Below are 13,776 nucleotides of genomic sequence, written 5' to 3'. Positions count from 1 at the left end.
AAACAAAACAAAACAATGTAGATACCTTAGTTAAAAAATAATTTATTGCCAAAAAATGCTAACAATCATCTGAGCCTTCAGTGAGTTGTAATCTTTTTTCAGGGATAACATCAAAGGTCACTAATCACAGATGATGATAACAAATATAACAATTATCAAAAAGTTTGAAATATTGCAAGAATTACCAAAATGTGACACAGACACAAAGTGAGCAAATGCTGTTGGAAAAATGGAGCCAACAGGCTTGCTCAATACTGGCTTGCCAGAAACCTTCAAATTATAAAAATATCTATGAAGCACAGTAAAGCGAAGCACAATAAAATGAGGTATACCTGTATTGTTTGTTGTTGTTTTGAGTGTTTCAATTGACAAATATTGGTGCTAGAAGTACGTCATTGAAGGCAGGGCCCTATATATTTTTCTGTTGGTCCCGATCCCTTGCTTTCCTAGACATACAGGATAAGAACAAGGAAATGAGGTCAGACAGGAGGGAACTCCTTCCCGTGGTCCCTGAATCTGAAATGGGGGAGAAGGAGGAGAGCAGAGAAACGGGGGCATATTACCAGTTAATAAAATTTAATTCAAGAAAATAAATTGTTGTTCTTTGCAACAATGTTCATAAAGAGACAGGCTTAATGGAACTGAAATATAGAAGAAATTTCTCTGTTGAATTTGTTAATTTCCCACACTTTGGACTTTCCAATTTATAATCCTGTTGTCCTCCCACCCCCCCACCCCCGCCTCCCCGCCCCCGCACCGGCATGGGGCCACATCCTGGCCCAAACCTGGGTTTTAGTGAACAATAAAGAATGTATAAATGACCTGGGACCTCTTCTGCCTTCTCTCTTCAGTGGGCAGTTTGCAGTCGTGAAGAAATGCCGTGAGAAAAGCACCGGTCTACAGTATGCCGCCAAATTCATCAAGAAAAGGAGGACCAAATCCAGCCGGCGGGGCGTGAGCCGTGAGGATATCGAGAGGGAGGTCAGCATCCTGAAGGAGATCCAGCACCCCAACGTCATCACCCTGCACGAGGTTTATGAGAACAAGACGGACGTCATCCTGATCCTGGAACTGTGAGTGCTGTGGCTGGGCGGGGAGGAGGGTGGGCTGCAGGCTCCGCGGCAGCTGGACAGCGCAGTGACCAGCCCCGGAGCCGCGTCAGGGATTGACTTGGCTTTGCCAAGTTCGAGAACTGCAGTGGGTGGTGCGCTCTGAGGCTGGCTGCAGTTATCTGGAGTAATTCTGCAGCAGCTTCCATTGATGTGGTCCCGCTTGATTTGCAAGTGGGTCCCCAATCTTGGGGTTCTTCCTCGTTTGTCATGAGGTCGTCTGTGTTTTGAGTTTCATGTTAAGCTTTAGGCTTATGTTCTTCCCTCCTGTCATGCTGTTCCTCTGCCTTCTCTCTGTTTTCCTTCTTCTCTTTTTCTTTCTTTCTCTATTCTCTCCCCTCTGTCTTACCACGCCCCATTTTTAACTGTTGGAACTGTCAACACTCATATGAAAGGGTAAAATTGAACCAGAATCACTCAGGGGTGATTATAGGACTTGTTTTTAAAGCGTTTTGCTGATTTTCTCAGGCACACCCTGCCCATCGGATGTTATTGTGGGAAACTGTAGTGTGATGTTCTATGACGCGTCGCCCTGGCCCTGGCCCTGGCCCTCTGCCTGAGGGCCCCACTCCTGGTGATGAGTCCAGCAACATGGGCTGGCAGGAGAGGAGAGGAAGTCATCCAAGAACGTGCAATTGGGAGTGTCTCTGGGCTGTCTGGATGGAGGACACACATTAGTACCCTGAGGGCAGAGGGAGGGATGGATGGAGCAATCCTGGGTGGTTCTTAGTGAACCACCCATTTCCTGGAGCCTCGAATTAAGATGTGTCCATCTGCCAGCCCAGCAGCGCCCCCTTATGTGCAGATCTCTTAGGGCTAAGAGGTGATTTTTGAGACCAGGGGAGATGGAAGTGAAGGGAGGTATACAGAGGGAGCCCAGCATTGGGGGCACCGCACTATGGGGACCTGCGCTTTGCAGTCACAAGGGCCTGGGATGCCCACTGCCTCTTGTCTCACCACTGGGATCTAGGCACATTCCTTTACGCGTCTGAGCAACAACCTTCTTAACTATAAATTAGGGTCAATAATACCTACCTCAAAAGGGTTTTGAGGAGATAAATGAGATGAGAACGTAAACATGTCTGGCTCATGGATGTGTTTAATACATGTTTCTGGGAAGTTCTCAACCTCTGCACTAGTGACATATTGGGCTGCATAATCCTTTGTTCAGGGGGCCATCCTGTGTGTTGTAGGATGTTTAGCAACATCTCTGGCTTCTACCCACCAGATAGCATCCTCTTCCCTAGCTGTCACAACTAAAAATGCCTCCAGACACTTCCACATGTCCCCCAGGGGGCAGATTCTTTTCTCCCCCTACCCACCTCCCCACGCCCCCCCCCAACCCCCTCCTTGAGAACCACTGCTTTAAAGGAAGAGCAGGGTTTTAAAGGCACAGAGGATTAAGGGGCCTGCTCAGGGTTCAGCAGAGAAAAGACAGGAATCAGAGTGTAATCCTTGCTAAGGCTTTATATGGTGACTTGGAAACCAGACAGAACCAAGATCAAAATCCAGGGCAAATCCTTTACTGTCTATCTCTAAGCCTAAATTTCCTCCCTTAAGACTGTTGTCAGAGACCGTGAATGCAAAGTTCCTGGGAAAGAAATTATGTAGATCACAACTGTTTTGCGTTTTCAGAGAATTACCAGGTCGTGCGTAGTAAGTCAAGAATGTAATTTGCCCCCTTTGTATATCAGAATGTACAAATGGTGCCGGGGAGTTACTGCCACCTGCGTGTGTATATTCTGGATTCAGCTTCTGTTGACGGACTCCTAGTTCATAGGTATTTTCCACTAGGTGCATTTATCTTGTGCATAAAATGGATAACATACACGTTTTTTTTACCACTTGATTAAAATTTTTTTTAAATTATTATATAGTAAATTTGATGTTGGGGGAGGGTTGTGTAATTCTATGAAAGTTGACACAAGTATAGATTTGTGTAACCACCACCCAAATCAGGATTCAGAATAGTCCCATTGCCCCAAAAACTACCTTGTACTCTCCCCTTCTAGTCACACCCACCTTCTTCCCTCTACCCTCTGGCAATCACTGAGCCATTCTCTATCACTGTAGTTTTGTCTTTTCAAAAATTATATAAGTAGTATTATAAAGTATTCAATCTTTTGAGACTGACTTCTTTCACTCAACATAATGCTTTTGAGATTTGTGCATGAGTCGTTTGCTCCTTTTTATTGCTGAATAGTATTCCATTGTGTGGTGTTTGTTTATCTATTCACCCATTGAAGGACATTTGGATTGTTTCTAATATTTGGTGATCATGCATACAGCTACCATAAACAGTCACATACATACTTGTGTGTGAACATAAGTTTTCATTTCTTTGGGGTAAATACCATTGAGTGGGTTTGCTGGGTCATGTGATAAGTGTACATCTAACTCTACAAGCAGTTGCCAAACTGTGTTCTAAAGTGGCTTCACCATTTTACAGCCCTTCCAGCAATGAATGAGTGTTCCAGTTGCTCCATCAGCCCTTTGTATTGTCAATATTTGTTTCTAATTGTAGCCATTCTATTAGGTGGATAGTGGCATACAGCTTTACATAGTTCATTATGTGGAGACCTTGAATAAAAGTTGAGTGAGCTCACAAAGAGCAACTGTTAGGTAGAAGGAGCAGGAGTAGTCTTAGAAGATGGTCCCTTCCCCACAGGGTCAGATGCATGGTTGTCTTCCCTGGGTATTTGCTCCTTACAGATTCCAGCATTCCCTGTGAGCTGATTGTCCTAGCCTTTTCACCCACTGGGCGTGTGGGGAGTAGTGATGGTTACTTTTATGTGTCAATTGACTGTGCCACAGGGTGTCCCAACATTTGGTTAAACATTATTCTGGGTTGTGTCTTGAGGGTGTTTCTGGATGAGGTTAACATTTGAATTGTAGACTGAGTAAAGCAGATTGCCCTCCCCAATGGGGGTGGGCCTCATCTAATCAGTTGAGGTCCCAAATGGAACATAAAAGCTGACCTTACCCTGAATAAAAGGGAATTCCTCCTACCTGATGGCCTTCAAGCAGGGACATTGGCTTTTTCCTGTCTTCAGACTGAAACTGATACATTGGCTCTCCTGGGTCACCAGCTGGGTTCAGTGGACTCCACTTGCAGGTCTTGGGACTTGTCAGCCTCCATGATTGCATGAGCCAATTTCTTAAAATAAATCTCTTTCTTTCTTTATATCTGTACATCCTTTTGGTTCTGTTTCTCTGGAGAACCCTGACTAATACAGTGGTACCAAAGACTAAGGAGGGAAAGTGCACCCTTGTTTTCACATCACAAGTCTGTCCCATTTTATATATATATTTACTTTGCCATGAAGAGGTGTTATAATTTTTAATAGACTATTCAAAATATTAGGTCTGCCCAGGAGAAAGAGTCATCTTTGCCTTTGAGAAAATTATTGTTGTTGTAAATTCTAACAGCTTTAAAGGAAGATTTAGTCATCAGTGACATATTCCATCTCTTCTTTCCTTTCTTAGGAATGCTGGGATACAGTGGTGGTTAAGGAGAGAATAAAATGTAAGAATTTGTCAGAAAATAGCCCTATGACCTAATAGTGGCCCTTTGTCTGTATCCTCTGGTTCAGTAATCTTTGAGTGGATATATTTTTTTGATTTATTGCTTTGGGATGAACTCCATGGCAATAGGGCTTCCTTCAGGCTTACTAATGAAGCTTGCTCCCTTGTTGAAACTTCCCTCATTGAAGCCTGTTTCCACGTGGATGTGTGAGTTCTCACTCCCACATCTGGCCCTGTCCTTACCACTGAGACAGAGACCCCAAACCACCACTCCATGCACTATTTCATGAGCTGCCCCCAGTGATCTGGGCGAGATACAGAAATGATATCTTTTCCGTCCTTTGTACAGAAGCTACTTGGTGTCTGTGTTAAAGGCACAGTTGTCAAATCCTACTCCAGGATTTGACTTAAAATTTCTGTAAGCCCTGAAAGTAGTTTTGAAGAATGATATTTCCCCCACATGCTTCTCTGGAAAAGAATCTTTTCACACCTTATCTGCTATTGCAGCTCAGCAGAGCATATACAAGAAGGAGGCAAACCTGATGTCTCAAAATCACAATTCCATGTCCTCCACATCCCATTGTTCCATAATGAAGTCATACAAAAATCTCTTTGTTCTGTTAAAGCTCACCCGTGCATTGTCACATGGGCAAGCCACTACAAAACTTTGATCTTCAGTGCTTGAGTCATTTCATAACTTGCCCTGTTACCTGGTGAAAAGTGAAGGCAAACAAAGTCAGTGCTAATCAGAGACACTGGCTTCTAGAATTCTGTTCCTAAACTTGCTGCTCAGAAACAGCTAAGTATTTCAAGCTGTGGATAATTTAGGGTCCCTCTGCCCAGACATGGGTCAAACCCAAATGCCTTTAGAGGCTGGACAGGTGATGTAAATGAGTGAGGTTGGTCTACACAAAGCCTCAGAATCAGGGAGGCATCAGGGAATGGTGGGGACTGTGGCTAACTGAACCCTCAGCCACTCTTCTGTTGATTGTTGCCATGTGGGATTTTGGATCCAGTGTTGCCAGATCCTGCAGTCTTTTTCAAGAAAAGTCTGGTATCTAGGTTTTTAATTTTGGCAGTTAATTCATAGTATTCATGAGCAGACAAAATAAAGCCTTCCTGAAGGTCAAATGTGGCCTTCACAGAACTCCAGATTCTAGCCTGTTTTATGTAAGCAATAAGTATTAGCAGCAGGTGATAAATACAGTCAGAGACAGCCCCAAAAGGCTAGCTATTCTGTTGGAAAGGCAAGATACACACTTAGCATTACAAAATGATTTTTTAAATGTCCAGTATGGTTTACCGGTGTTTCTCAAACTTTAGCGTGCTTCAGAATCTCCTGAAGGCTTGTTAAAATACACATTATTTGGCTGCACTTCCAGAGTTTCTGAATCAGTATGTCTAGGGTAAGGCCCAAAAATTTACATTTTAAACAAATTCCCAGGTGATGCTGATGCTGCTGGTCTAGGGTTCACCTTTTGAGAAGCTGTTGTAGGTTGAATTGTGTCTCCCCCAAAATGATATGTTGAAGCCCCAACTCCCTTTATCACAAAATGTCCCCTTATTTGGCAATAGGGTCATTGCAGATGTCATTAGTTAAGATGAGGTCATACTGGAGTAGAGCAGGCTCCTTATCCCATGTGACCTTATAAGAAGAAGTCCATGTGGAGACAGAGACCTGGGGAGAAGGCCATGTGGAGATGGAGGATTGAAGTGATGCAATAGTAGCATCTACAAGCTACTAGGAGAGAGGCCTGGAACAGATTCCCATTGGAGCCCTCAGAAGGAACCAAGACCACAGCCCACACCTTGCTTTCAGACTTCTGGCCTCCAGAACTGTGAGATAATCAATTTCTGTTGTTTTAAGCCACCCATTGTGTGGTACTTTGTTACAGGAGCCTTAGCAAACTAATACAGAAGCACTAGAATAGAAAACTACCCGTTGCTGGACTGCAAGCCCACTCATGTGTTAACCGAAAATTCTGTAAGCCAGTTAACAACAAAATAAAGCACCTAATCATGGTAATTCCATCAGGCAACCAAGAAACAGTGGGATGCATGACTCTTCCTCCCTGCAGGAAGCTTGCGCAGAGAAGGGCTGGAGTGGGGTAGGTGGTTCTGGGTCTACCTTAAGTCAGGAATGGACATCACCCTGTCATGGCCTGCTTCAGGAGGGTCACCTGAGCTTTGGATAACCTGTCTGAAAGGTTACCCTGTTAAGAATTATAAACTAAAAATCCTAGAATTGCCATGTAAACTTGGCATAGTGGATTGTTCCAAAGAAATCAAGCCAGTTTGGGTCTCCAACCTTAAATTTTCCCCTTTATTTGTTCTGCTTGGAATTTAAAGCAGGTCTTTTAGTTAGAGTAATCTTCTCTCTCTCTCTCTCTCTCTCTCTCTCTCTCTCTCTCTCTTTCTCATAGGAAATTCAGTTTAATTAGTGCAGTATGCAGTGGTTGTAGCCAGGTGCAGGACATGGAATTAATGCACTCTATTTTTATTTATTTAATAAAGTAAATTTTATTACTTTTTCTACTGTGGTAGAAAACACATAACATAAAATTGACCATGTTAAACATTTTTAAGTATACAGTTCAGGAGCATAACGTATTCACCTGTGCAACAGATCTCCAGAACTTGTTCATCTTGCAAAATGGAAACTCTATACCAATGGAAGAACAACTCTCCTTTTCAGCTCTCTTTCTGACTTTGTCTAAGTTAATAATTTCTGGAATTCAGTTTGTTCATTGCAAACAACTGCCGAGTTGTATTCAGATATTTGTGTAATATTAGATTACTTTATGCAGGATCATTGTTAAGTTGGCTCACTCTCTCGTAGCCAAACGGAGACGCAGACTCATAAGAATATAAATATGATTGCTTCATTGTACATCAGCACAGTGGATGTATGTGGATAGGTTCATGCTTCACTGACAGCAAACCCAGAATTGCAAGGGCCTTTCAAGAAGCAAATGCAGTGATTAAAGTGATGGTTTCAGGCTACCTTAAAAGTGGCAAAGTTGTACTAAGCTGAACGCAGTTGTAGGGACATAAGTGATGCTGGTAAATGAGGCGTATCTGATGCCGGGGGCCTTTCAGTCCCCCGCCCCCATTCTCTACTGCTCTACTGGTCCTCACAAGACACAAAAACACATTAAGATTGCTTAAATGCTTTCCTTCCTTCCTTTCTCCCTCTGTCTCTCTTTCTCTCTTTCTTTTTCTTTCTTTCTCTTTCTTTCTTTCTTTCTTTCTTTCTTTCTTTCTTTCTTTCTTTCTTTCTTTCTTTCTTTCTTTCCTTCCTCCCTTCCATCCTTCCTTCCTTCTTTTTATTTTTCTTTTTCGCTGCTACATTTGTTCTCTCTTCCCTGAGCTCCAGCCAGCTCTTTTGACTTTTTGAACTTTTGTTTTTATTCACAAAGGTAATTTCAAGAACTGTTCTGGGTTACACTTTTGACTTCTGGATCCTCAGATATCTACTGTTAGGCAAGAACAGAGAACTGAAATGCATTTGGCAACAGTCTCAACTTTTCACAACAGAATTAAATTTGTGTAGAATAGGTTATTTTCCACTCAGGCATTCTCTTGAGAAATAAAACCCTGTAGGTATGTCTTCCCCCATGCTCTTACTTCTTGCTAGCTCAGTTGAAAGTGTTTCCTTAGTGTTTATTAAATGGGCATTTTTATTCACTTAAATGGATTATTTGATTTCCAGATGGTCTTAGAAAAATTGGGACAATGAAAATCATAAAAACAAACCACACCTAGTATCTGTGAGCTCATAGATGTGCAGTTTTTATCATATATTCATAATTTTAATATCTGGCTCGATTTACTCTGTGCTGTATACATAAGTTATAGATAGTGAGTATTTGAAATCTTGGCTTATCTCCAAGAAAGGTGTATAATTGTTAAGGTTTGGTAAACTGGGGTAACACTGCTGCCTGCCAGCCTCAGAGACTTCCATAGCTGCAGTGATGGGCTATTAATCCCTCCTCAGGGACCACAGATTCTACTTTATGATGCTCTGGGGTACTCCAAATCCCTGGGAACTGTTCACACTTCCTCTTGGAAATTCACAGCCATGTCACAGATCTCATTATTCTTCCTGTCTTGGTTAACCACTCTCCTAATCAACACTTCGAAAGCATGCAAGAGAAGGTTACTCTGTGGAAATGTGGCTTCAAATGACCCCTCAGGCATTCTGGTTTCCCCCCTTGCTCTGCTCCCTCTCCTTGCTGCTCTGGTTTCGTCTGTCCGAGGTGGGGGCCGTCCTGGACACAATCACAGCCTCGCTGCACTGCTCAGCTTCTTTTCTGCCCCCAGAGCCCAGGTCCCTCCCAGGTCGAGAGCTGCTGGTTAGGTGGCCCACGTTCAGTCCAGACCTTCTGCCTGGCTTGCCTCACGCTGCTCATACAGCACCCACGTCTAGGCACACTGTGCCCAGAATTCTAGGGTGGTGGTTGGGGTCAGCTTTGGGAACAAGAAGCTGCGGGGGGGACTTCCCCTGAGCCAATGCTGCAGAAGAGAGAGCATCCAGATCACAGGTCATGGGTGGGATTCCCTTATTAGGCTAGTATTTAGAGTAGATCAGTAACAATCTCTCCAGAACATCGATGACTTCCTGGGAGCCTCCCTTCTGCCTCACATCATTGAAAAATGTTGTTTAAAGAACAAACAGAAGGTCGAAACCTTCAAGATGGCGGAGGAATAACACGTGGAGATCACCTTCCTCCCCACAAATACATCAGAAATACATCTACATGTGGAACAACTCCTACAGAACACCTACTGAACGCTGGCAGAAGAGCTCAGACCTCCCAAAAGGCAAGAAATTCCCCACGTACCTGGGTAGGGCAAAAGAGAAAAGAAAACACAGAGACAAAAAATAGGGATGGGAACTGCACCAGTGGGAGGGAGCCGTGAAGGAGGAAAGGTTTTCACACACTAGGAAGCCCCTTCTCAGGCGGAGACTGCGGGTGGCGGAGGGGGGGAACTTCGGAGCCACGGAGGAGAGCACAGCAACAGGGGTGCAGAGGGCAAAGCGGAGAGATTCCCGCACAGAGGATCGGTGCCGACCAGCACTCGCCAGCCCGAGAGGCTTCTCTGCTCACCCGCCGGGACGGGTTGGGGCTGGAAGCTGAGGCTCAGGCTCCAGAGGTCAGATCGCAGGGAGAGGACTGGGGTTGGCTGCGTGAACACAGCCTGAAGGGGGCTAGTGCACCACAGTGAGCCGGGAGGGAGTCCAGGAAAAAGTCTGGACATGCCTAAGAGGCAAGAGACCATTGTTTCGGGGTGCGTGAGGAGAGGGGATCCAGAGCACCGCCTAAAGGAGCTCCAGAGATGGGCGCGAGCCACGGCTATCAGCGCAGACCCCAGAGACGGGCATGGGATGCTAAGGCTGCTGCTGCTGCCACCAAGAAGCCTGTGTGCAAGCACAGGTCACTATCCACACCTCCCATCCCGGGAGCCTGTGCAGCCCACCACTGCCAGGGTCTGGTGATCCAGGGACAACTTCCCCAGGAGAACACACGGTGCGCCTCAGGCTGTTGCAACATCACTCCGGCCTCTGCCACCGCAGGCTCACCCCGTATGCCGTACTCCTCCCTCCCCCTGGCCTGAGTGAGCCAGAGCCCCCGAATCAGCTGCTTCTTTAACCCCGTCCTAACTGAGCGACAAACATATGCCCTCAGGCGACCTACATGCAGAAGCGAGGCCACATCCAAAGCTGAACACCAGGAGCTGTGAGAACAAAGAAGAGAAAAGGAAATCTCTCCCAGCAGCCTCAGGAGCAGTGGATTAAATCTCCACAATCAACTTGATGTACCCTGCATCTCTGGAATACCTGAATAGGCAATGAAGCATCCCAAATTGAGGCGGTGGACTTTGGGAGCAACTGTAGACTTGGGGTTTGCTTTCTGCACCCAATTTATTTCTGGTTTTATGTTTATCTTAGTTTAGTATTTAGAGTTTATTACCCTTGGTAGATTTGTTTATTCATTTGGTTGCTCTCTTCCTTTTTTTAAATATACAGATATATATATTTTTTCTTTTCTCTCTTTTTGTGAGTGTGTATATATATGCTTCTTTGTGTGATTTTGTCTATAGAGCTTTGCTTATAACATTTATCCTTAGGTTCTATCTGTCCGTTTTTTTTTTGTCTTTTTTTTTTTAGTATAGTGTTTAGTGCTTGTTATCATTAGTGGATTTGTTTTTTGGTTTGGTTGCTCTCTTCCTTCTTTCTTTCTTTTTTTAAATTATTTTTTAATTTTTTAATTTTTAATAATTTTTAAATTTTTTATTTTAATAACTTTATTTTATTTTATTTTATTCTTTTCTTCGTTCTTTTTTTCTCCATTTTCTTCTGAGCCATGTGGCTGACAGGGTCTTGCTGCTCCAGCTGGGTGTCAGGCCTGTGCCTCTGAGGTGGGAGAGCTGAGTTCAGCACCAGAGACCTCTGGCTCCACGTAATATAAAACGGCAAAACCTCTCCCAGAGATCTCCATCTCAACGCTAAGACCCAGCTCCACTCAATGACCAGCAAGCTCCAGTGCTGGACACCCTATGCCAAACAACTAGCAAGACAGGAACACAAACCCACCCATTAGCAGAGAGGCGGCCTAAAATCATAATAAGGTCACAGTTACCCCAAAACCCAACACCGGGCATGGTCCTGCCCACCAGAAACACAAGACCCAGCCTCATCCACCAAAACACTGGCACCAGTCCCCTCCACAAGGAAGCCTACACAACCCACTGAACCAACCTTAGCCACTGGGGACAGACACCAAAAACAACAGGAACCACAAACCTGCAGCCTACGAAAAGGAGACCCCAAACACAGTAAGTTAAGCAAAACGAGAAGACAGAGAAACACACAGCAGATGAAAGAGCAAGGTAAAAACCCACCAGATCAAACAAATGAAGAGGAAATAGGCAGTCTACCTGAAAAAGGATTCAGAGTAATGATAGTAAAGATGATCCAAAATCTTGGAAGTAGAATGGAGAAAATACAAGAAACGTTTAACAAGGACCTAGAAGAACTAAAGAGCAAACAAACAATGATGAACAACATAATAAATGAAATTAAAAATTCTCTAGAAGGAATCAATAGCAGAATAACTGAGGCAGGAGAACAGATAAGTGACCTGGAAGATAAAATAGTGGAAATAACTACCATAGAGCAGAATAAAGAAAAAAGAATGAAAAGAATTGAGGACAGTCTCAGAGACCTCTGGGACAATATTAGACACAACAACATTCGAATTATATGGGTACCAGAAAAAGAAGAACAAAAGAAACGGACTGAGAAAATATTTGAAGAGATTATAGTCAAAAACTTCCCTAATATGGAAAAGGAAATAGTCAATCAAGTCCAGGAAGCACAGAGAGTCCCATACAGGATAAATCCAAGGAGAAACACCCCAAGACACATATTAATCAAACTAGCAAAAATTAAATACAAAGAAAAAATATTAAAAGCAACAAGGGAAAAATAACAAATAACATACCAGGGAATTGCCAAAAGGTTAACAACTGATCTTTCAGCAGAAACTCTGCAAGCCAGAGGGAGTGGCAGGACATATTTAAAGTGATGAAAGGGAAAAACCTACAACCAAGATTACTCTACCCAGAAAGGATCTCATTCAGATTTGATGGAGAAATTAAAACCTTTACAGACAAGCAAAAGCTAAGAGAATTCAGCAGCACCAAACCAGGTTTACAACAAATGCTAAAGAAACTTCTCAAGGAAGGAAACACAAGAGAAGGAAAAGACCAGTAACAAACCAAAAACAATTAAGAAAATGGTAATAGGAACATACATGTCGATAACTAACTTAAATGTAACTGGATTAAATGCTCCAACCAAAAGACATAGACTCGCTGAATGGATACAAAAACAAGACCTGTATATATCCTGTCTACACGAGACCTACTTCAGACCTAGTGACACATACAGACTGAAAGTGAGGAGATGGAAAAAGATATTCCATGTAAATGGAAATCAAAAGAAAGCTGGAGTAGCAATTCTCATATCAGACAAAATAGACTTTAAAATAAAGACTATTACAAGAGACAAAGAAGGGTGCTACATAATGATCAAGGGATCAATCCAAGAAGAAGATATAACAATTGTAAATATTTATGTACCCAACATAGGAGCACCTCAATACATAAGGCAAATGCTAACAGCCATAAAAGGGAAAATTGACAGTAACAGAATCATAGTAGGGGGCTTTAACACCCCATTTTTACCAATGAACAGATCATCCAAAATGAAAACAAATAAGGAAACACAAGCTTTAAATAATACATTAAACAAGATAGACTTAATTAATATTTATAAGACATTCCATCCAAAAACAACACAATAAACTTTCTTCTCAAGTGCTCATGGAACATTCTCCAGGATAGATCATATCCTGGGTCACAAATCAAGCCATGGTAAATTTAAGAAAATTGAAATTCTATCAAGTATCTTTTCTGACAACAACGCTATGAGACTAGATATCAATTACAGGAAAAAATCTGTAAAAAATACAAACACATGGAGGCTAAACAACACTACTAAATAACCAAGAGAAATCAAAGACGAAATCAAAAAATACCTAGAAACAAATGACAATGAAAACACGAAGACCCAAAAACCTATGGGATGCAGCAAAAGCAGTTCTAAGAGGAAAGTTTAGAGCAACACAATCCTACCTCAAGAAACAAGAAACATCTCAAATAAACAAGCTAACCTTACACCTAAAGCAATTAGAGAAAGAAGAACAAGAAAACCCCAAAGTTAGAACAAGGAAAGAAATCATAAAGATCAGATCAGAAATAAATGAAAAAGAAATGAAGGAAACAATAGCAAAGACCAATAAAACTAAAAGCTAGTTCTTTGAGAAGATAAACAAAATTGATAAACCATTAGCCAGACTCATCAAGAAAAAAAGGGAGAAGACTCAAATCAATAGAATTAGAAATGAAAAAGGAGAAGTAGCAACTGACACTGCAGAAATACAAAGGATCATGAGAGATTACTACAAGCAACTATATGCCAATAAAATGGGCAACCTGGAAGAAATGGACACATTCTTAGAAAAGCACAACCTTCCAAGACTGAACCAGGAAGAAATAGAAAATACAGACCAAT

General features: G+C 42.7%; 1 protein-coding gene across 6 annotated transcripts in view; it reads left to right on the top strand.

Moving 5' to 3' along the window:
• DAPK1 (death associated protein kinase 1) overlaps positions 1-13,776 on the top strand; it is a 214,541-nt gene that overhangs the window by 108,651 nt on the left and 92,114 nt on the right. For all 6 annotated transcript variants that reach the window (XM_082401130.1, XM_082401126.1, XM_082401128.1 and 3 more), the window contains exon 3: positions 852-1,073. In XM_082401130.1, the coding sequence (XP_082257256.1) occupies positions 852-1,073 (222 nt within the window). The remainder of the gene's footprint in view (positions 1-851; positions 1,074-13,776) is intronic.

This window comes from Balaenoptera borealis, assembly GCF_965194805.1.
Source record: "Balaenoptera borealis genome assembly, chromosome: 8".
NCBI lineage: Eukaryota > Metazoa > Chordata > Mammalia > Artiodactyla > Balaenopteridae > Balaenoptera > Balaenoptera borealis.
The sequence above is the reverse complement of the archived record's forward strand: the minus strand, read 5'-3'. Positions and strand labels throughout refer to the sequence as shown.